This window comes from Equus quagga, chromosome 1, assembly GCF_021613505.1.
Source record: "Equus quagga isolate Etosha38 chromosome 1, UCLA_HA_Equagga_1.0, whole genome shotgun sequence".
NCBI lineage: Eukaryota > Metazoa > Chordata > Mammalia > Perissodactyla > Equidae > Equus > Equus quagga.
The window spans coordinates 176,338,104-176,359,398 of NC_060267.1; the positions used below are offsets into that span (position 1 = coordinate 176,338,104).

The 21,295-nt window shown below is 42.3% G+C and overlaps 1 protein-coding gene across 2 annotated transcripts in view; it reads right to left on the bottom strand.

Annotated features, from left to right (window-relative positions):
* The window catches only part of SLC9A9 (solute carrier family 9 member A9), a 510,438-nt gene that overhangs the window by 478,062 nt on the left and 11,081 nt on the right, over positions 1-21,295 (bottom strand). For both annotated transcript variants that reach the window (XM_046685210.1, XM_046685217.1), the window contains exon 2: positions 16,191-16,393. In XM_046685210.1, coding sequence (XP_046541166.1) covers positions 16,191-16,393 — 203 coding nt within the window. The remainder of the gene's footprint in view (positions 1-16,190; positions 16,394-21,295) is intronic.

A 21,295-nucleotide genomic window follows, 5' to 3' on the forward strand; every position in this document is an offset into this window, starting at 1 on the left:
GAATATTATGCTCAAAACTGTGATTACTTTTCAAGTTATTAAAATTCCAAAAGTTAGAAATACACTATTTTTAATATTATATATGCAAAAATGACAGATGTAAACTGTGAATTAATCATCATCATAATAATAACAACTATCATTTCCATATGGCTTCTATAGTTTTAAAAGTGCCTTCATACATATTCTCTCATTTTCTTCTTCACAACAACCCTTTGAGGGAAGCATTGTGAACGCCTCACTCTCACTGCGGTGGAACCAAGGCTCAGAGAGTTAAGTGACTCGTCCAAAGTCACATAGCTTGTAAGTAGCAAGACTTGGACTCAAACTCTAGCTTCAGATGATGAGTCCATTGCTTTGTTGATCACAAAACTAACGGTTAATATACTTTGAACACTTACTACAGGCCAGGCACTACTCTAAGCACTTTACACGTATTTTCTCATTTGTAAGTCACAATGACCATACAAAGCAGTTAGGAATATCCCATTTCACAGATGGGGAAATTGAAGCATAGGGAAGTTAATTATCTTAGCCAACATGGCGCAGCTGGAAAGTGGCATTTGAACCAAGTAACACAGCTCCAGGGGCTGCCTTCTTAACTACAAAATTCCATCTGCCATCCACCTGTGGGTTCAGGTCACCCGCCTCACTGCTGGATGTGTCCCCATTAGCTGCAAATAGACAAAGGCCGCCTGGGTTTGCCAGATCAGTGCTCCAGCAGCTAGTCGCCGATGGCCAGAGAATCTCCCATGTTTCTGCATAAGACTCTTGACACATGCACTTACCTCTGCTACCTTCGTGACTCTTGATAAGGTAATTGTAGGTCCTAGTTTGACCAGAACTGTTCCAGGCAATGCTTTGTCCCGGCCTTCATCGTGCACCAGCCCCACCCCCACCAACCCTCTCAAGAGTCTCAGTTTGAAGGACAAATGATATGGTTTCCTACTCCTGACCCTAGACACCCAGACTTGGCCTTTAACTGACTACACAAAGCTTGGGTTGGCCGATGGTCCCTTGTGGGCCTGCCCTTCTTTGTGTGGATTGCCTACATCCCCCCCACTAGCTGTGGTATTGACGTGACAGTGGGACTCCATTCCAAGATTGACTTGGTATCAGCAGGGGAAGAGAAAATAACAGCCGGGTGTGAGAAGGGCCTGGTCCCCCAATCTCATCAAGAGTATTCATTCCTCAGCACCCAGGTAAAAATTGCAAAAAGAAGGGCATCCAACATAACTGAAAACCTGTGCGTCAAGAGTGATTTTCCCTTCAAACTGGAATTGCTCTTAATGTTGGCCAAACTTTATACTATAGGCAAAAGAAACTGAGCTTTGCAACCCTCAGAATATGCAGGAACTTCGCAGTCCCACAAAGTCTCTTTTTTGCCTGACAAGTTGTCTGAGTTTGCATTATCTTTTCAGGCCTTAGCTTTAAAGTGTGCATGCAGCTTCCCCATCACAAGACCTCACCAGGGAGCAACTGGCCTGGGGAAGCTGGACAGGAAGGGCTGAGTCAGCAAGGACCACAGCCATGGCAGGAATGCTTGAGGGCTTGCGGGGCAGGGCGGGATGAGGCGCTGAAATCAGCAGAAGGTCGACGCCAAACAGCTTGATTTAAAATTAAAATGATGTGTTTTCCAAATGATATGTTCACCTTAAAAATGGCAAATTTAAAAAACAACACCAAACTTCCTCCATTGTGCCAACCTCAAGCTGGGTCCCAAGGGAGAAACCTGTGCCCATCAAGGGCAGACGTTAAGGAGGCAGCATAATATTTACTGCACATCTAACACTAAACATAACCTTTTCTCATTTATTTTGAAAAGCAACCCTCTAAAGTGGGTATCGCTAACCCTGTTTTATGGATTAAGAAAAATATGAGAAGTTAACTAATCCAAGGTCTCAAAGCCGGGAGGGGCAGAGATGGGATTCAGCCCTAGGTTTAACTGCAAAACTGCAATGGACTGAATATTTGTGTCTCCTCAAAATTTGCACGTTGAAATCCAACCCCCAATGTGATGGTATTAGGAAGTGAGGCCTTTGGGAGGTGATTAGGTCGGAAGGGTGGAGCCCTCATGAATGGGATTAGCACCCTTCAAAAGAAGCCCTCTTTCATTCTTTGCTCCATGGAAGGACACAGCAGGAAGACAGCCATCTGTGAACCAAGAAGCTTGCTCTCACCAGACACCAAACATGCTAGCACCTTGATCTTGGTCTTCCCAGCCTCCAGAGCCGTGAGAAATAAGTGTGAGCTGTTTAAGTCACTCAGACTATGGCATTTTTGTTGTAGCTGCCTGAACAGACTAAGACAAAACCTTATGCACGTCCTTAGATCACCTCATGCAGTCAGAATTTAATCTGAAGATATGAAGCTCTACCAGTGGAATTTTAAGACAATCGTCGCGTGGGAAAGGACTTTTTGGTGAGGTGAAAAATGAGGTGTTTGGATATTTCCAGATCTTCTAAAAATGCTATTATATAGGCATATATTCACTGGTGTGCTGGTAAACCATCTCTCTAGAGAGGAAAAGAAGGCCACAAGCCCTGATTTGCAGCACTTGATAATTCCTGTGGTGTAAGTACTCCTAACATGGCCCATTCAAGCTGCCAATGTTTCAACAACCGGCTTGCAAAACTCTTGGATATTTCATAAAGAATCAGCTCTCCATAGCCAGGACGAGCCTGCTGTAGGACTCCACTGCGTCATTTGTCCCCAGCTATGTGTTAAGTCATCATTCGGGTGCTGTTCTTGAGCCCATAACCTATACACAATTTCCTAGCCTATGGAACGTATAGGAGACCAGAATATCCCCCCTCCAAATATCCCTTTTTGGCATCAGGATTATTTTGAACTGATTATTTTGAGAAACAGCAGACCCAGGAGAAGCCCTATAAAACAGACTAGAAGTTACTCTTTTATAAGAGAAATTTACATAAGGAAGTCTCCATTTGTAAGGCTGTCTCTCTCTCAGCACCAAGAAGAGAGGGATGCCTCTAAATCATTAGTAACTTACCAACGGAGAAGGCACAGACTAAATCTGCATAACCACCTTACCTTTGTTTACCATACTTTTGCTGATTACCTTCCTAAAACTTGCCTCCCTCACAACCTTCTTTCTTCATTTTAGCTGAGATGACATTTAAGCCTAATTCTAATCCATCTCTGGGTTACTCATTGCCTAGATTTCTCCCATGCATATATGAAATTAACGTGTTAATAAACTTCTGTTTGCTTTTCTCGTATTAATCTGTCTTTGGTTACAGGGGCCCTAGGCAAGAACCTAGATAGTAAAAGGAAACATTTTTCCTCCCCAAAAGCGTCAGTGTGTCGGATGCTGGGATTCCCTTCAATGCAGGCCTTGTTGCCCCTGCTGCTAGGAATGCTGTCAGTCCCTTCAGGGATTGCCAAGACTGCAAAGAGCCACCTCACCCACGGTCACCCCCTTTCCAGAGTAGCCCACATCTAAGGACAGAATGATCTGGTATTTTAGGGGCCAAGCCATCTCGGTCCAACTGGGGATAAATCTGAAGAGGCATTCTAACTCCAGAGCTTCCGGGGGGGGGGTAGCCGTAATCACCGGGCCTGCATCTCAGGTTAACTTCTCCCTCGCCCCATGCAGGCTTCCATTCATAAAGTGTTGGTCTCAAGGGCACCTAACCATCCTCTTCTCTAAACTTCACCTCAGAGTCTACTTCTCTGGGAACGCAATAGGCAACAGTCAGAAAGAAAGGTGAAGAGCACCTGCATTTGCAGCACATCTTGCTCCACACACCCCCAACTGCGGTAGAACTCCCTAAATCGGACAGCGTCCAGTTAGCATTACAATCAGAAACGGATCAAGAGGAGCAGCTGGGAGACCCCAACTCAAGACAGGCTTAGATGGCCACAGGAGACTAGCCAGTTAAATGCCCAGACACCTTATGGTCCCGCCTCTCCTGTGCCAGCAGATACGGACCCTACCTTCAGGCTGTAGAAGCTACTAATGAGGAGCTACTTAAAGACCTGAGAGAAGAACAGGGAAACGCAGTCGGATGGAACATTACATAACTGCTCGCTGGAGGCCAGCAACAATAAATGTGCACATTGCCACAGTTTAATGTCTTGAAGCAACAAAGCAAAGGGGAAAAGAATTGAAAGATCCATTTTCAGTTTTATGCACTCAGACGGAAAGTCTGGTGGGAAATCTCTCTTCCTCCCTCCCCTCGCCCCATTTGTTTGCCTCTCCTGTGCCCAGCCTCTGTTTCTTTCTCTCCTTCCATCCCTACTTGACTATTTGGAGAAGAGACTTATAGCAATTCAACCTTCTAAGTAGCAAACAACCATCACAGAGCGCTGGCACTTCACTCTGAGGGAAATCTATGATGGATATTTAGGCATAAAATGGTCCCCAGTGCAGACAGGGCAGCACAGCAGTGAGAAGTAGCAACTGACAAGAGGAGAATGATACTTCATTACACCATCCTCTCACTTACCGGGATCCACACAGTATCCACCATGTGCCAGCCACCCTGCCACGAGCCGGGATACAGTGTGACCACAGACAGACCTGGTCCCTACCCTGCTGGATCCTCCTCGAGTGAGGAGACAGACATTCATCCAAACATCATAGATACAAATATTAACTTACAACTCAGCCAAGATACAGTGTGAGATCAACAGGTGGAGTTATGAGACGGAAGAAGCGACACTGGAGTAGAGCAGTGTGGGGTCACTGGGGTGGGAATGATGTCCCCACAAAGCTAATTGGGCCCTGAGAACATCTTTATCTCAGGCCAAGAGCCCATGTGCATACCGGTGCTGCTGACACTTGGATTACAGTATTTAAGATTTCAGAAAGGAGCAGAATTTTTAAAGAAATTTATAACAAATAGTCAAAATAAAACAATTTTAATAAAATATGAACTATTCTATTGGTCTCTAAGTTGCGGTGTGCACACGCTAGGGAGTGAACAAGATGATCCACTTGGGTGTGCAAAGAACATCTTTATTTCATTTTTATGTCAACTTTTAAAAAATTCCAGTTTGATACTGCTTTATAATGTACATACTATATTGGTACGGTAGTACTTGCATCTCATTTGTAAATAGATAGGCATGTATTAGGTGTATACACTCAAAAGTGTTTCACTGATGGGTGCATAATCAAAAGTTTGGAAATCAGTGTTTTAAAGTATTTAGCAGTCAGCTGGTGCTTAATAATAATAATAAATATTTTCTGAGAACTTACTACACACCTGGCATATTAGCCCCTTATATGAATTATTTCATTCAGTTCTCATAATACCCTTAAGGTTGGTACTTACATTGCCTCATTTGATGAAACTAAGGCTCCGAGGCTTCGGTCACACGCTGGAGCTCGCCCAGCTGGTTAAAGGGAGACCTGGGCTTGAACCCAGCTATCCTTACTGCAGAGTGGGCTCCACCCATGATATTAAGCTGCCTCATACATGCCAGTTCCCACCACATACATACTGATGCTTAAAAGAATAATATTTGAGGTTTTTTTGGAATGGTCTCTTAGGAGGGATACTTTGTTCTGGGATAACACGTAATAAATATAGACTTATTAATAAATAAAGAAAATAGTATCAAATAACCAGGTATGAGTCATACTTCTTAAAGATTGGCCTCTCGTGGAACATAATTCCCCATGACCTTGACTGAGTCGGACAGGGAGATAGAGAGAATAGCTGTAGAGCCCCCAGCCACCCGCTCATCCCCAGTACAGCTGTGAAAACCTGTCCTTTGATACCTAAGTGGGTGGCAGCTACTCTGTATCCTGAAGCACTGTGGAATGTTCCACCATGCTGGCTCCCACAGTTTCTAGAAAACATGTCTGTACTACCACCTTAAGTCCCCTCTTGAACTAGGCAAATGGATGGACAGATGGATGAAACCCTGGGTTTCTATACATGGTCAAGGCTGCAAAGGCCCAAGAGCCACCATCATGTTCTTGGTGACCTAAGATGGTCCACAATCAGGCCATAGTCAGGAGGAAGGGGTGACTGGGAGATGGGTGGGCATCTCAGTTGCGTCTCCTTACGGTGGCCTGTGGTATTTCTAGGTCTTGAAGCCAGGGATCTGAGAAGCCATTCTCTTTATTCCCATAGCCACTCCCATCTTACCAAATCTTGTTATATTAGAAAGAACATCAACCCCAGTGTTCAACCTACTCATATACTTTCACACAACTCCTTTCCTTTCCCAACCAAGAATGAGTGTGAGAGACATCAGTACAATCTGTGCTCAAATCACATGGCAGTCCAAGAGACTACTGTCACCAAAAGCCTTTGGAATGCAGTTCTTTAACAGCTGGTTGGAATGTAATTCCTGCCCCAAATAAATGTTCCAGTGGTCCGTTTCCTTAGAACACGAGTCCTGAGTGATGAGCTGTGAGGAAGAAGAAAAAAGTCTCCTATCCTAAGGTCAGGAGAGTTTCTGAGTGCTGTGTCCACAGCTCTGTCTGGGAAAGCCAAGCCGCATTCCAGGTGCAGGATGCTTAACTCAAACATATCTGGTGAGGGAACACCGTCTGAGGTGAATCTTAATCTTGCAGTTTGGGGTGCTCCAAGTTACAGTCAAAGGATAGTAGAAGATCTCCTTATTCTTTGGGTTGTCCATTCTGAAGGCAAGTCTGCAAAAGTGGCCAGGACTCCACGCACAGCCTGTCAGCCTTTGGCGCACCATGTTCCTGTTATTTCTGCATTTTCTGCGTTTTCATTCCCCATTCCAAGTTGACATCTCTCTTCTTCTCCACCCTTTTCTACCTCCACAATAGAATTTTTCCAGGACTTTTTATATAGACAAAATGATTTTGAATATTGATGAAAAATATAACAAAGACCTGGCAAGGTTAAAAAATGACTTCCAGAAAGCAAAGCCATCTAATGTCATTTAGTTTTGCACTCTGCTTTGAAATTCTCTTCTTCCAGATTTCTACACGGCTCACTTGCAACTTCATTCAGATCTCAGCTCCAGCTTCACTTCCTCAGTGAGGCCCTCCCTGCAGGACATGTCTAAATACTCTTTCTCTCCATCCTCTCACTTTGCTAACTTTTCTTCATAGCATATGTCTCCGCTTGACATTAGATTATAAATGCTTGTGCTGGACTATCCCTTGTCTCTTTCTCCCCAAGAATCTAAGCTCCAGGAGAGCAAGGATTTTGATCTGTTCACTGCTGTACTTGCAGCAGCACCTAAACAAGTATCTGGCATATGATGAGTCCTCAGGAAATAGATATTTGTTGAATGACTAAATGAACGAAGAAAATCTATGTTATTTAATGACTAAATTAAAACCAAATGGAACCAATCATCAGGGAAATACAAATCAAAACCACAATAAGATATCACCTCACACCTGTTAGAATGGCTATTATCAAAAAGACAAGAGATAACAAGTGTTGGCCAGAATGTGGAGAAAGAGAACCCTTCTGTACTGTTGGGGGGAATGTAAACTGGTGCAGCCACTAAAGAAAATATTATGGATCTTCCTCAAAAAATTAGAAATTGAACAACCATATGATCAAGCAATCCCACTTCTGGGTATATACCCAAAGGAATTGAAGTTAGGATCTTGAAGAGATATCTACACTCATATGTTCATTACAGCATTATGATATGAATAATAAATACGGCCAAGATATGAATAAAGGAAATGTGGTGTATACACCCACACCCACACACACACACACAATGGAATATTATTCAGCTATAAAAAAGAAGGAAATGTCATTTGTGACAACATGGATGGACCTTGAAGACAGTACGCTAAGTGAAATAAGATAAAGACAAATATTGTATGATCTCACCTATGCCGACGCTGAAAAAATGGAACTCTTGGAAACAGAGAACAGACTGGTGGTTGCCAGAGATGAGGGATGGGGGAAATGGTTGAGGTGGTCAAAAGGTGCAAACTTCTAGATAAATAAGTCCTACAGATGTAATGTACAGCATGGTGCCTATAGCCGATAATATTGTACTGTATATTTGAAAGTTGCTAAGAGAGTAGATCTTAAAAGTTGTCATCACAGGAAAAAAACCTGTAACTATGTGAGGTGATGGATGTTAACTAAACTTATTGTGGCAATCATTTTGCTATATATGCATATATCAAATCATTATGTTGTACACTTTAAATTAATACAATATGGTATGTCAATTATATCTAAACAAAACTAGAAAAAAGTAAAATAAGAAGTACTTCACAGCAAAAAAAGAAAAAGAAAAGGAATACTTAGAGTCCTGAGACATTTCAGAAATCATTTCTCAGGCCAACTTTCTGCAAAGGAAGTGAACAAAGGTGGAAGAAAATCGCTAAAACAAATAAAAAATGTTGAGTTTCTTTACTAATAACAGATCTCTTAACTAAGGCTTAGGATGAAAGTAGCTAAGTCTGTCCAAACAGCCTCAGCCCATTCACTGCCAAGCTTGACATTCCCTGGGACCACCTCATGTGCTGAGAGCCAAAACTTGTCACGATAGAGAAGCATAAATCGCGACTCCCTGTTCTCTGTAGCACAGAGCAATAATTGATAGTGTCCTACAAATGTTTCTCCAAACCCCAAGTGCTGATTCTGTGACGCTTACTTCTCTCAGTGAGCCTAGAACGGTTTTAGAGGAGATTTCTTTCTTGACTTTTCTTTATCCTCCCCTAAAGTGTCCCAGCGTTAACTGTACATATTTATCTCATGGTCCAATGACTCTTTCTGGTCAAGCTGTTCCTGTTACTAGAAGAGCTTTGTGCTCTGGCCTCTGCAGCCGGAATAATCAAGCAAATGGAAAAATTGGAAAGAACAAGGATAGTTTGTAAATAAATACATGAGAATTAAGACTGAACCACAAAAATTCAAAATCACCATTAGAAAAAGCTGATCAGTGAGAAAAAAGATTAAAACACTGATGTTTTCAAGCTGCAAATACAAAATTATTTTTAAAAATCATATGATTCGTTTCTGTAAGGGCTTCCTTAAAATATCTCTAAATATGCACTATTATCAACAGAATTGATAGTAGCTTCAGTGTGACCTACTTGCAGCCTGGCCATTCTCTTTATTGAAACAATAGACAGGACAGATTACTCAGCAGTGTGACTTACTCCAAAATAACTTCCCTTACCAAATGATAGGGTCACTTGTCACACAGGAAGTGAAGACTTGGCAAAATTTTCACTGGGTAGTTTCCTTTGACTTTTCACATTACAGTCAACTGATGTGTGCATGATAGGACGTATAAATTTAATTGTCTTCACACTTTTTGAAAATGTACTGGGTCTGCAAGACCCTTCCAGCCAAATGGCCTGCTGACCTTTCCAACTCAATATGGGAAACATATATTTAACATATCTTAAATCAAAGATAAATAAATTAATAGTGAAATAAATTGAGTCATTCATTCATCACTTTTAAGCCATTCTTGTGATTTTCCTCTACACATCAGCTCCTTCCCCTAACTTCTAACTTCCCTGTTTCTGCCTACCCCCCGCCGTGAGCCCACAAGACCAGGGCAGCGGAGTAAGCTGTTCTTTCTTCCTCCTTGTGCCCAGTTGGTCCGAACTCCACATTATCTTTCTTCCTTCCTTCTTTTCCATCTGCCCCTTGGTTATCATCCAAGCTGAGGCCTCATCTGTCTCCTTGCTTCCTGTCTCTATCCTGTACATGGCAGCCTAACCATCCTTTTGCTTTTGTCCACATTACACTCTTCCACTGACTTCAGAGTTGGCATTGCTCATCCTGGCACTCAAGGCCTTCCATAATCAAGCTCTGCACTTATTTCTAGCCCTATGTTTCAATGGTCTTCCATACTTCAACAAATCGGAAATGTTTTTCTTTCTTGGAATATTCTTTTTCCACCCCCTTTTCCACCTCCATATCATGCTTTTCCCTCTGCCTGGAATGCCTCTCCCACCTTCACACACCACATACATCACCATCAGCAGAGTCAACCAACTATCCTTCTTTGAAATCTTTCCTATCACCCTAACAAGAAATCATATTGTCCCCTTTCGAGTGCCTGTAGTACTTGGCCCACTCCTTTGGCACCTGCCTTGTAGTGTATTTATTCATATGCTATGTTTTCCTCTGATTTACTCAGAAGCTCCTTGAGACCATTCCTTGTTTCAGAATTGAAACTGATGGGACTCACTCAGTTCATTCGTATTGAAAGAATGAATGAATGAATGAGTGATGGAGAAAGGTCTTTCTGTTCTCTAAAAGCAAGTTTTAAACTTATTATTGATAGGAAATTCAGAAAACATTAGTAGACATCTGGTATTCCTAAATATTACATAACAAATTAGTGTTTGTAAAACCATTGTGGAATAGAATGTAGGCTCCACTAAGATAAAACTAGTTAAGGGTAGCTTGGATCCACAGAACAATTTGACAAATGGTGTTGGAAACATTGACTAGATAGTTAGATACAACACAATCTAGTTTTATTCTCTCAGAAGGTTGTTTTGAGATCATCAGCTGCTCAAAATGTATAGAAAAATGCTGCTTTCACCAGTATTTAAGTGAAAATATTTTTTTCTTTTGTACACTTTCATCTGTATTGAGCATGAACAAAACAAGCGTGGCATATGGTATTTCTTGGAATTTTTATGTTTACACATGACATAAAAGCACAGAACACTGCTGCTTATATAAATGCCAACAGCTCTCATATTTTCCAGTTTTATACCTTCTTGTTGGAAGGGACTCAGGGAGCCATCAAGCCCGGTGCTGTTTCCAAGCGCATCAATGCCTAACCATCCCAGAAATACATGTGCTCTTACAAACCTTCCAAGAGGCGATTACATAGCACAGGAATTCATCCCAGCCTCTCCAAATCCTGAAGTCAAGAATTTCATCCAAGCCTCTAAACTATATTCTTCTGAGAGTAAAACTCATTTCCTTATCCTGTAACTTTCAGAAACAAAGGCCAGTACTCCCTTTAATCTGTACCACAAAGAAAAAGGACCCAGGGGGGCTGCACCAATGGCTTCCGTGACTCAACCATGCTGGGCCTCTGCCCGTAGTTCTGACCATCCTCTACTTCTGTGACTCTGCTGTGCTGGTCCTCTTGCTGTACTCTGGCCATCCTCTTCTCTTTCCAGCACTGGTTCTCATCTCCCCCTACCTGTCTCACTGTGAGATTCCCCAAACTTCAGCCCGAGGTGCCCTGCCCTTCTCTGTCCAAAGAACCACTGGAGAACCTGTTCAGTAGTGTGGACAATAAGCCACTCAGGACCCAGTGTAAAGTACTATGGGTCCCAGTTTTGCCTCTGACCTGTAGTGGGACCCTGGACTCATCAGGTAATTTCAGGTAATTTCTCCCGATATGAATCTGTTATCTGTATGTACACAACTAAGATAAGAGAATATCTTAGTTTCTTCAAGCATTAAGCATCCAGGACACTACAATTCTACCAACTCTAAGATGATAATTTCCAAATATTCTAGCTGTATATCCTCTACCAAGCTCTCAGACTCTTTCCTTTGTTCATTCATTCACTCACAAACTATATATTTAGCAGCAATTATGCACCAGGTACTGTGCTAGGCTTTGAGGATACATTGGTCGATAAAAAAGGCGTGGTCCCTGCTTTTGTGAAGTTTACTGTCCGGTGGACAATAAACAATGTAAGAATGATAATTAATAAGCAAGTACATATACAATCTCAGATGGTGCTAAGTACTTTGAAAGAAAAGAGAGGGAGAGAGAGAGAAGATACAGTGTGAGAAAATTGCGGGGCAGGCCCTCTCTGAAGAAACGGCATTTCAAGCCAAGATTCTTGGGGTAAGAAGGAGCTTGACATCCGAAGAGCAGAAGTAAGGCCATTTTAGGCAAAAAGAATGACATATGTAGAGGTCCCGAAACAAGAAAAGTTCTTTGTGTGTAAAAGGGGCTGGTGGACCTGCAGCAGCGGGCTGAGGGGAAGAAGCACAGAAGGGGCATTTCTCTCCTCCTCATATTCACCCGAACACAAAAGCGGACTTGAATCAGGGTTTCCCTGACTTGTCTGCCCCTTAGGACCACCTGGTGATCTTCTGAAAATCCCAACGCTCAGGCCACACCCTAAACCAGTAAATCACCAACTCCAGGGCCAGAACACCAGCATCGGGATTTTTTGAAGCTTTGAGTGACTCCAAAGCTCAGACAAGTTTGGGAACTACCGATTTGAATCAATTTTAATGCTTAAGTTCTTGTTTACTCATCTATCAAATGATGGGGTTTAACTTAATGAGGTCGGGTCTCTTTCTGGCTCTAAATTAGATGCTCTCTACATGCAGACCCAGAGTCACTTCCACCCCTCCTCTTCCTCAAATCTTCCTTCCGTCCCATACTTCTTTCCTGGGACTCTCCTAGTCTCCCAGTCAGGCCAGAAACCTTGAAATCTTAGATTCTTCTCTTCACGCTGTTTCTAAAAATCAAGCAGATTCTGTTGATCCAAAGCGTCCGTGAAGCTCTGTTCTCCTCTCACCCGGATACGCACACCCTGCAGCCTCCCCGCCAATCCATCCTGCCCAGCGACCTTTCTCAACTTAATTCCTACTGCCTATCCAAACCATGCCCACCCTTCAAAGCCCTTCTCAAGGAAGCCTCACTGACAAGCTCAAGTATCTGCGACAACTAATCTGTAAAGTCTTACAGTCCTCATAGTCCGTACAATGGATACAATTTAGAACTTAATTATATACAGGCATTTATCATACATTTATCATGATATTATCTCCCCAACGGATGTTACATAAATGAAACAAACAAACAGACATTTCATTAACCCCGGAGTATATTAAGCTTTCAAACATTACCTAGCAGCAGCTCCGGCAGCACTGGTGTTAGAGGTAGTGCAGTGGCGACAACATTGCTGGTGGCAATAGAAGAGGCAGTGGTAGTATGAGGAGAGGCAGTGATGACAGTGCACTGTAAAGGGCCTTGTGGTCACCAGGAGCTTTATATACATCATCTCATTTAAAAATTAAAACAATCCTACAAAATAGTTCTAATCTCCCCACTTCACAAATAAGAAAGTTTAGATTAGATCAAAGAACTTCCTAAGGGTGTATGGCAGATCAGCCTGGTCCTGAATTTTGTCCCCATTACTCCATACAAGCCTCCCAATAAGCTTTCCAATGAATGCACCCTTTTTTGGAATCCTTTTGCATCTGACACAGACTGATCAATTGATTGACATAAATTGTTGCATGCAGTGGAGAATTCCCAGTAAGGAAGACAGACTTGTTAGTTTTTCACTTTTGCAGACTAACTAGGCTCCCCCAAAATTGGCACATAAGCAACAAATGTGCATTAAGATACACTGTGGCCATTTACTAACAAGATCCTTTCCACTTAAAGTCGTCTGATACGGTCGGTAAGTGTACCAGCGGATGCCCCTTTTTATACCAGCCACGGTGGAGGATTTACTCTGGGTACTGAGTTGCCATTGCCAATTTTGGACGCTTGGAGGAACAAATGCTAACCGTGACTCAATGAGTCACATGATTTAGAAGTTAACCTAGAAAATCCTTCAGCCATTCAAGGTCAATTAAACATTTTATGTGCAGAACATGTAATCCTCTCAACAAAAAAACCAAGAGGGCCTCAGCAAGTTAGACATTTTCTCCATCCCTTGCCTTAATTTTTCAAAATCAAACTCTGGCGTTTGGCTGCTGGTAAGGGAATAGCTATGTCAATAATACAGTAACAAAATTTCTCATCAGATGTTTGTTAGTCATCCTGCTAGAGAAAAAAATCTCTATAGTAAGAGAGAGAATTGTCAGCATCTTTGGGGGTCAACCTGTTTGGAGAAATAATGCTGCTCAGAAATATAGATAAAAATAGGTAGGAGAGTGAGGAGGGAAATAATTTACGTTCGGGTACTAACCAAAGGCAAAACTGAAGAGTATCTTTTAATTAAAATCCTTTGCTGCTAATAAGGGCACTTAAAAAATTTATTTCAAGATAGATAATTTTCTAGCATCCATGTGAAAAGAAAGAGTCACATAGACGAGATCATCCAAAACAGCAGAAGATCTAGAAGTTGCTCCTATTTATTTCAGAAAAGCATTATTTAATTTGTTTTTTTGTGTGTGTTGCAATTCACTTTCCTAACTAAGTCTGATTTAGGCTAACATCATAATTAGTTTGCCTTTCCTGAGCCCTCGCCAAGTGCTAGGAGGAAGTTAATCTAGAAATGTGCTAGCAGAAGATAATGTGGAAAAAAGGAAAAAGAGAACACTAAAATTACCCATCTCGAATGTGGATAAATGGCAGACCAAATATCCGCCCTCAGCCACAAATTTCTCAAAATAGAAAAAAAAAATGTACCTATTAAAAGAAAACTAAGTCCATCTTGGATAAAAGTGATAAAATGCACTTGAACAATATCAAGGAAGTTCTCAGCTCTGACCTAGCAGGATCTGGAATAAGTCTCATTAGATCCTGGTTCTCAGCACATGCTTGTATCGCTCGATGCGAATTCACCTATTCCGAAGACTGATCCAGAACCCACAAGGCCCCACAAAAGGTAACCTCACCTGTTTTCTGACCCAGAGCCCTGAGAGCAGAAGGAAGTTTTCCTTCTAATAACTGAAGCAGTTGACAAATTTGCAACAATAAAGCCATTTTTAAAAGATGAGTCACTTCACAGTTTTTCTCTTTTCACCTAAGATTCCTCAACTAAACCAACGGAGTCAAGATCTCTTGAGGTTGGCTGTGAGTGGGTACATTCATAAATAGCCAAGTGGCCAGCCAAGAGCCAGTCATCCTAGATCAAGGTTTGCAATTGCAAATTTTTTCATTCTCCTCCATTTTCCTTTTGGCTTATGGGAGACTTGAACTAAATAGCCAGCTGGTGAGGTGTACAATGATACTTAAAACACGTGTGTGAAAACTTGAATCAAGCATTGTGAAAGGCAGAGTCAGCTGAATTATTATTTTTTACCCAAGGCTTTCAAAATAATTATACTAAAAACCATTCTTTTCTAACTTCTAGGAGAAAATACAGGCAGTTGAGCTATATACTATTGTAATAGGAGTATATCAAGGCATTAACCCCTTAGTCAACTAAATCTCTCCAATAGTGTGGTACTGTAAAAGGACATATGGTAGTCCCCTTTATCCACGGAGTATATGTTCCAAGATCCCTAGTGGATGCCTGAAACCACAGATAGTACCAAACTCTCTCTATATAGTATATATATACACACTATGATTTTTTCTATGGTAAAGTTTAATTTATAAATTAGGCACAGTAAGAAATTAGCAAAAATAGCTAATAATAAAATGTAACAATTATAACAATATACTGTCATGAAAGTTATGTGAATGTGGTGTCTCTTTCAGTCCAAACCTATTCCTGAATCTGTGTAACCATCCCCCACTTGCAGTAAACGGCTTCATGTCACTCATTACAGGGGACGCCTTGCTGAAGTCTTCATATAGGTTCAGGGCTTTCTGTTGCAACATGCTGCTGTCAATCAGAACATGGTTTGTGTTCACGTCTTCCACCCACAAATTTAATGCCTTTTCCATCTTAACTAAGCACGTACCACACACTGTGGTCATAAGTTTTGCAGTTTGAGGTGCGACAGCAAAACTAGCACAAATTTCTTCTTCCTTCTACACAATTTCATAAATACAAGATTTATTCTTACTGTAGATCTTAGCAACTCCAGCATATGATTTTTTTCTTTCTTTATTAAGTTGAGAACTTTCACCCTTTCACTTAAAGGAAGCACTTTACGGCTTCTCTTGGCATATTTGAATTGCCAGCATTACTATTCTTGCATTTGGGGGTCATTCTTAAGTAAAATAAGGGTTACTTGAACACAAGTACTGCGATACCACGACAGTCGATTTGGTAACCAAAAAGCCTACCAAGTGACTAATGGGCGGGCGGTATAAACAGGGTGGATACACTAGACAAAGGGATGATTTATGTCCTGGGGCAGGATGGAGTGGAACACCGTGAGATTTCATCATGGTTCTCAGAATGGTGCACAATTTAAAACCTATTAATTGTTTATTTCTGGAATTTTCTTTTCAATATTTTCAGACTGCAGGTAACTGAAACCAGAGAAAGTAAAACTGCAGATAAGGGATGAGTACTGTACACGTGTGTGTGAATGCATTACATATAGTGCTTCATACATGATGCAATTATTTACAGTGGAAAACAAAAATATACGACCAGATAGAATCCTTACCTTTTCAAGTATAGCATTGCCTAGGTGAGGATTGATGTTGTGCTGGCTTATCTCTCTCTTGTATTTATATTCATAAACTTGGTCAGTGATATTAATCAGCAGAGTTGATGGACTGAAGGCCAGTTTTCCACAATCATACACAGTCCCATTTTCAATATCAGTTGGCGCTGTAGCATATCGCAAGATTAATCCCATTATGAGGCCTAAAATAAAGAATAAATAATTACACTGGAGGAAGGCAATCTAACACATTCACTATTGGATGCTTTAAATATATGTTTTGGAACTTACAGAACTGACAGGAGAAAGGGTTGGGTCATTACCTGGTTTAGAAAATTGTTCACTCTTCCACAGATACCAGTTCAATAGATTGTATTGTTAAATATTTTCGGCGAACACTATTGCGTGAATATCCAGCATATATCCCCCCTTTTTCCTTCCTAATACACCCACAAATTTTGGAGAAAAGAGCTACCTACCTCTTCTATTCCATCTAAGAGCTTGGAAAAGAATCTGCTGTTCTGTGATAGATACTGAGTAATCTAAACAGTCTGGAGATAGAATTCCCCTGGAGAAAGTTTCTGGTCCATAGATCAGCACGTATCTAAGACAGCCCCATCAGACTAAAGAAGCATTCCTATACCATGGTTGGGGAAGAGGTGTTCTTGTTCTCTCCCTCAGGACATGACCAAGGCAATTAGTTTCTCCATTTTTTGCTGGCAGTATCTTGTGACGTTGAGGGGATCCGTTCCAAGGACATAATCAATATACTGAGGATGGTAGGACCAAGATACAGGCAGAATCCAGGCCCTGGATGACGTCACTGAGTCACCAGATCAACCTATCCTGGAGCTACCCTATTATAGACTTTTTGTTATGTGACATTACTCATTCTCTAATTTTTCAAACAATTGTGAATCAAGTTTCTGCTTACCTGTAGCCAAATACATTCTAATGATACAACATTCCTTGTAGTGAAGAGTTGAACCCAAGTAACAATCCTTGACTTTTAAGTTTATAAACTCTGTTAGCATGCTCATGGTAACCTGATAACTGTGAGCTTTCTTAACATTATAGATTTATTAACAAATAGCAAAGAAACTTCAGAAGTCTACACATTCCTCAATTCAAAATTAGGATTGATGTATGTGTTTTAGGATAAATCCACAATTCACTCTTAAAAACATCAAATATTGGTGTTTTAACATCAAACACTCTCTTACGAATCCAGGCCTCTAATAGCCTTTCACTTATTTAATAAAACATTTGTTGGGTACATATTTTGTGCCAGGCATTTGTAGATTTAAAATAAAAACAGTCCCAGTCCTACAGGAGCTCAAGTTTGTAAAATGAAGACCCCTAAGCAAACAGTTATAATTCACCGTGACATGTGCTATGACAGCTGGTAAGCACTGTGTGTTATATGAGTCTAGAGGAGACACTCCAATGCCTTTGAATGATGCAAAGCTTTAGATGAATCTTAAAAGGTTGTATAAGATTTGTCCAGATGAGCTGAATCGGTGAATGAGTTGGGATCCAGGCTGCACGTGTGAGTGGCAGCCTGTGAGTAACACAGAGACAGCCTAAAGTTCCCCAGGACTGGCATTCTCCAGTGTGGTGGATAGTTGTCGGGGAGTGGCTGCTTAGCCAGCAATTGTGTTTCCTGGCTGTCTTGCTTCTGGTTGGGTTCTCACCAATGGAATATAAGCCAAAGTGATGTGTGCCACTTCTGGCCCACAGCATCACAAAAGTAAGCAAGTTTTCTCTCTTCTCTTTCCCAATCTGTGAGACGGGTGGGGAGGAAACAAAAGTCCTGTAGATAGACAGAGTCACCAGACTGAAGAAGCCTGGGTCCCTGAGATACCCGCTGGGGGAAAACCATCTACCAGCCAGAAACACCTGCAGTGGTCAGTTACATGAGTAAAAAGTTCACTTCTACTGTGTGGTCACTGAAATGCTAGTGTTTCTGTGTTAACAGTCACTAGGACAACCTAATATAACGTAAAAATACAGAGGGACTTAAGAAATCTGGTGGCTGTGAGTCAGTAGTGGTGTAAGACCAGAGAAACAGAGAGAGAGACAGACAGACATAAAGACAGAGAGAGAGAGAGAGAGGACGCTAGACCACAGATCAGAGGCAGGGACCAGCTCATAAGTAGGCTCCTCTTTCATGCTAAGAAGTTTTTATTTTTAACTCAAAGGTAATGTAGATTTTAGGCAGGAGAGTAAAACAATAGATTTTCATGCAAGAACTATCATTTCGGCAACAACGTGGAGAACTGGTTAGAGTAAGAGGTGAGAATGAAAACAGATTTCTTGGAAGAATATTTTTCCGTTATTTATTCCTACTTCAGTATTTGGCTCACTCCTCCACAATAGCGAGAAATACTATATCCTAACCTTTGTGAGCCAGAGAAAATAAGTGATGGACATATAACCACCGTGAGTGCTCCATCCACCACAGAACAGAGGGCACCTTCCATGTGCAGTGTCAACACAATAAAACTAGTCAGGACAGAGAAGGGAAGACACATCATCCACGCTCCAAGTGGTTCCGGGGGTCTGCATAAGAACATCACTTTTCCAACACTCTTTGCCTAGGAAGGATTCATTTTCTAAAATTTATTCAGCAGGTACCATGAACAGAACCCATATTAACTTCTTTGAAATTCCCAGAAGGTGAGCCATTTATTTTTGCAATATGCTTTCAAAGCAGTAATAAGAGGTAAACATGTTTTTTCCCAAGAAGGGAAAACAACTATTTGTCATAATGAGTGCCTAGTACCTGGGTTCTGTGGTTAAATTCATACAAGTCCTCAAAACCTCAGTGGCCCTGCCTGGCCCTCTGCACTCGCTCCAATCCCACCCTTCGAGAAGGGGCACTCTGGAGTAAATGGAGTAAGCTGCTTGCTGCCAGAAGTGACCGGATGTGATGGCCATGAAAACACGCCTCTCAGATAGATCTCGCATGGCGAGGAGTGTAGTTGACAGATGGTCTCAGCTTCCGCGTTCTGGAATCCATCTCCACACTCATGCTGAGGCCCGCCAACGGCTGAGCACAGCAGGGATACTAAGAAAGGGAGATGGGGCTCCTCTGAAGGGCCATCACGGCTCAAGGATGCCCCATCAGTCCTGCCAAACCTTTCTTAGAATTGCACCACAGCCTAAACCTTCTCCTGCCCAGCCCTCCTTCCTTCCCTCTCTCCACAGGAGTTGGGGCTGCACCAGGGTCTGACAGCGGTCCCAGCATCCGCAGGCTCCCTCCCTGTTTCCCTCAAAGGAGTTTCCCCAATAAATCTTTTGCACAACTAATCTCTTCCCAGGGTCTGCTTCTGGGAGGACCCAAATGAACACCTTAGACAAAAGGCTCTGTCCCACTTCTCCCTAACTGCAGGGACTGAGCGGAACCATCATCATGGCAGAGCATAAGGGCCAGTAGGGCCTCACAGCTCACTCAGTTAACAAATGCATGTACCCATTTGTGCGACGCACTGCAGTCGTAGCAACTGGAAAATCCTCATTTGTCAGAGGCCAGACCCCTACTCACAGAGTCTCAAGATGCTTTAACAGCCAAAAGTCCACTCAGTGCTGTGGCCATATGCTGACACAAATATTGAGTGCTGAGTTAATGCACTCCAGCACAATACAGCATGAGAGCAGGTGACAGACAAAGTAGGATTGCTAGCAGGAAGACAATGCTAATGAAAGGGGTTGTTTTCACACCCACACAAAGATACAGGATAGAGAAAGCACTGACCACTCGTGCATAGAAGAAGGAAAGAGGAGAATGGCTGCCACAGCTTATGGACACAAACCACCACTCTCATTGGTAAGCCATGAACCAGGACCCTACCTGGCCAGGAGAACAGGAGCAAGGCTGCCCCAGCAAAGTAATACCACCCAGCAGTGATGGGCACAGCCCCGGTCCCAGGTTGTATCCTCAATGCATGACACTTCACTGAGCTCTGCCCCTGGCCAGCTGGTGGCATCATCTTCTCCAGGCAGAAACTCTATACCAGCTACATCCCCTGCTCCTATAAGTTGGGGCATCTTGGCATCCAGGGCAGCAGCAGTGTGGATCTGCTCTCTAGTGAGCCCTGACCTCTCTCCAATAGCATACAAGCCCTGGGATGGAGCTGGGACAATAGAGCTCATCCCTAAATCGCTCATCATCCTAGAAAGTCCATCTCATGTCCCACCTGTGGGTTGCTGTGCTCTGATGCAGGCTGTGCTCATGGAGCTCCCAATCTTTGAGTTCTTACAGCACCCACAGTTTGAATCACACTCTTGATTGCCCCATTTGTTTGTTCAGCATTGCTTTGCAGACCTTGGCTTTGTCTTCACCACTAGACAATGAGACTGTTTAGGGCAGAGACTCTGCACCATTCTTTTTCTATTTTTCCTCTAGAAAGGCCAACCACTTTAGACAGCATTGTAAGCCAACTTTCTCCCTTGGAGTCAGGAAGAAAGCATCTTCTGAGTTTATGTAGTTAGTCAGTGACCAACATTTTAAAATGTCACATGTAAGGAACATCACACCAAAAGCTGTGATGTTCCCGTCCTTGCAGAGCTTGCAACAGAACTTCATAGCAGATGCCCAACATGCAGTTGACATGGTGATGTTTGCAGGAGAAGAAAGGAGGGAAGAAGGAAGGCAAGAGGAAAGAGCCTCAGGAGCACTCCAGGTGAGAAGCATCTAGAAATCTGAGCCTTGTCTTTCTGTACTGGCTCTCACTGCATTCTCCACGTTGAAATACGAGAAAACCTCACTCCCTTCTCCCTCCTTCTGCTTTCATGCCGCAGACACTCAAGACGCTGCTAGGACTTGTGGGAGCTATAAAAATGAATAAAACATGGCCTTGGCCCTAAAATAATCAAATATTTGGCCATAGCCCTAAAATAATCAAATATTTTTTTTTTAAAGATTTTATTTTTTTCCTTTTTCTCCCCAAAGCCCCCCAGTACATAGTTGTATATTCTTCGTTGTGGGTCCTTCTAGTTGTGGCATGTGGGACGCCGCCTCAGCGTGGTCCGACGAGCAGTGCCATGTCCACGCCCAGGATTCGAACCAACGAAACACTGGGCCGCCTGCAGCAGAGCGCGCG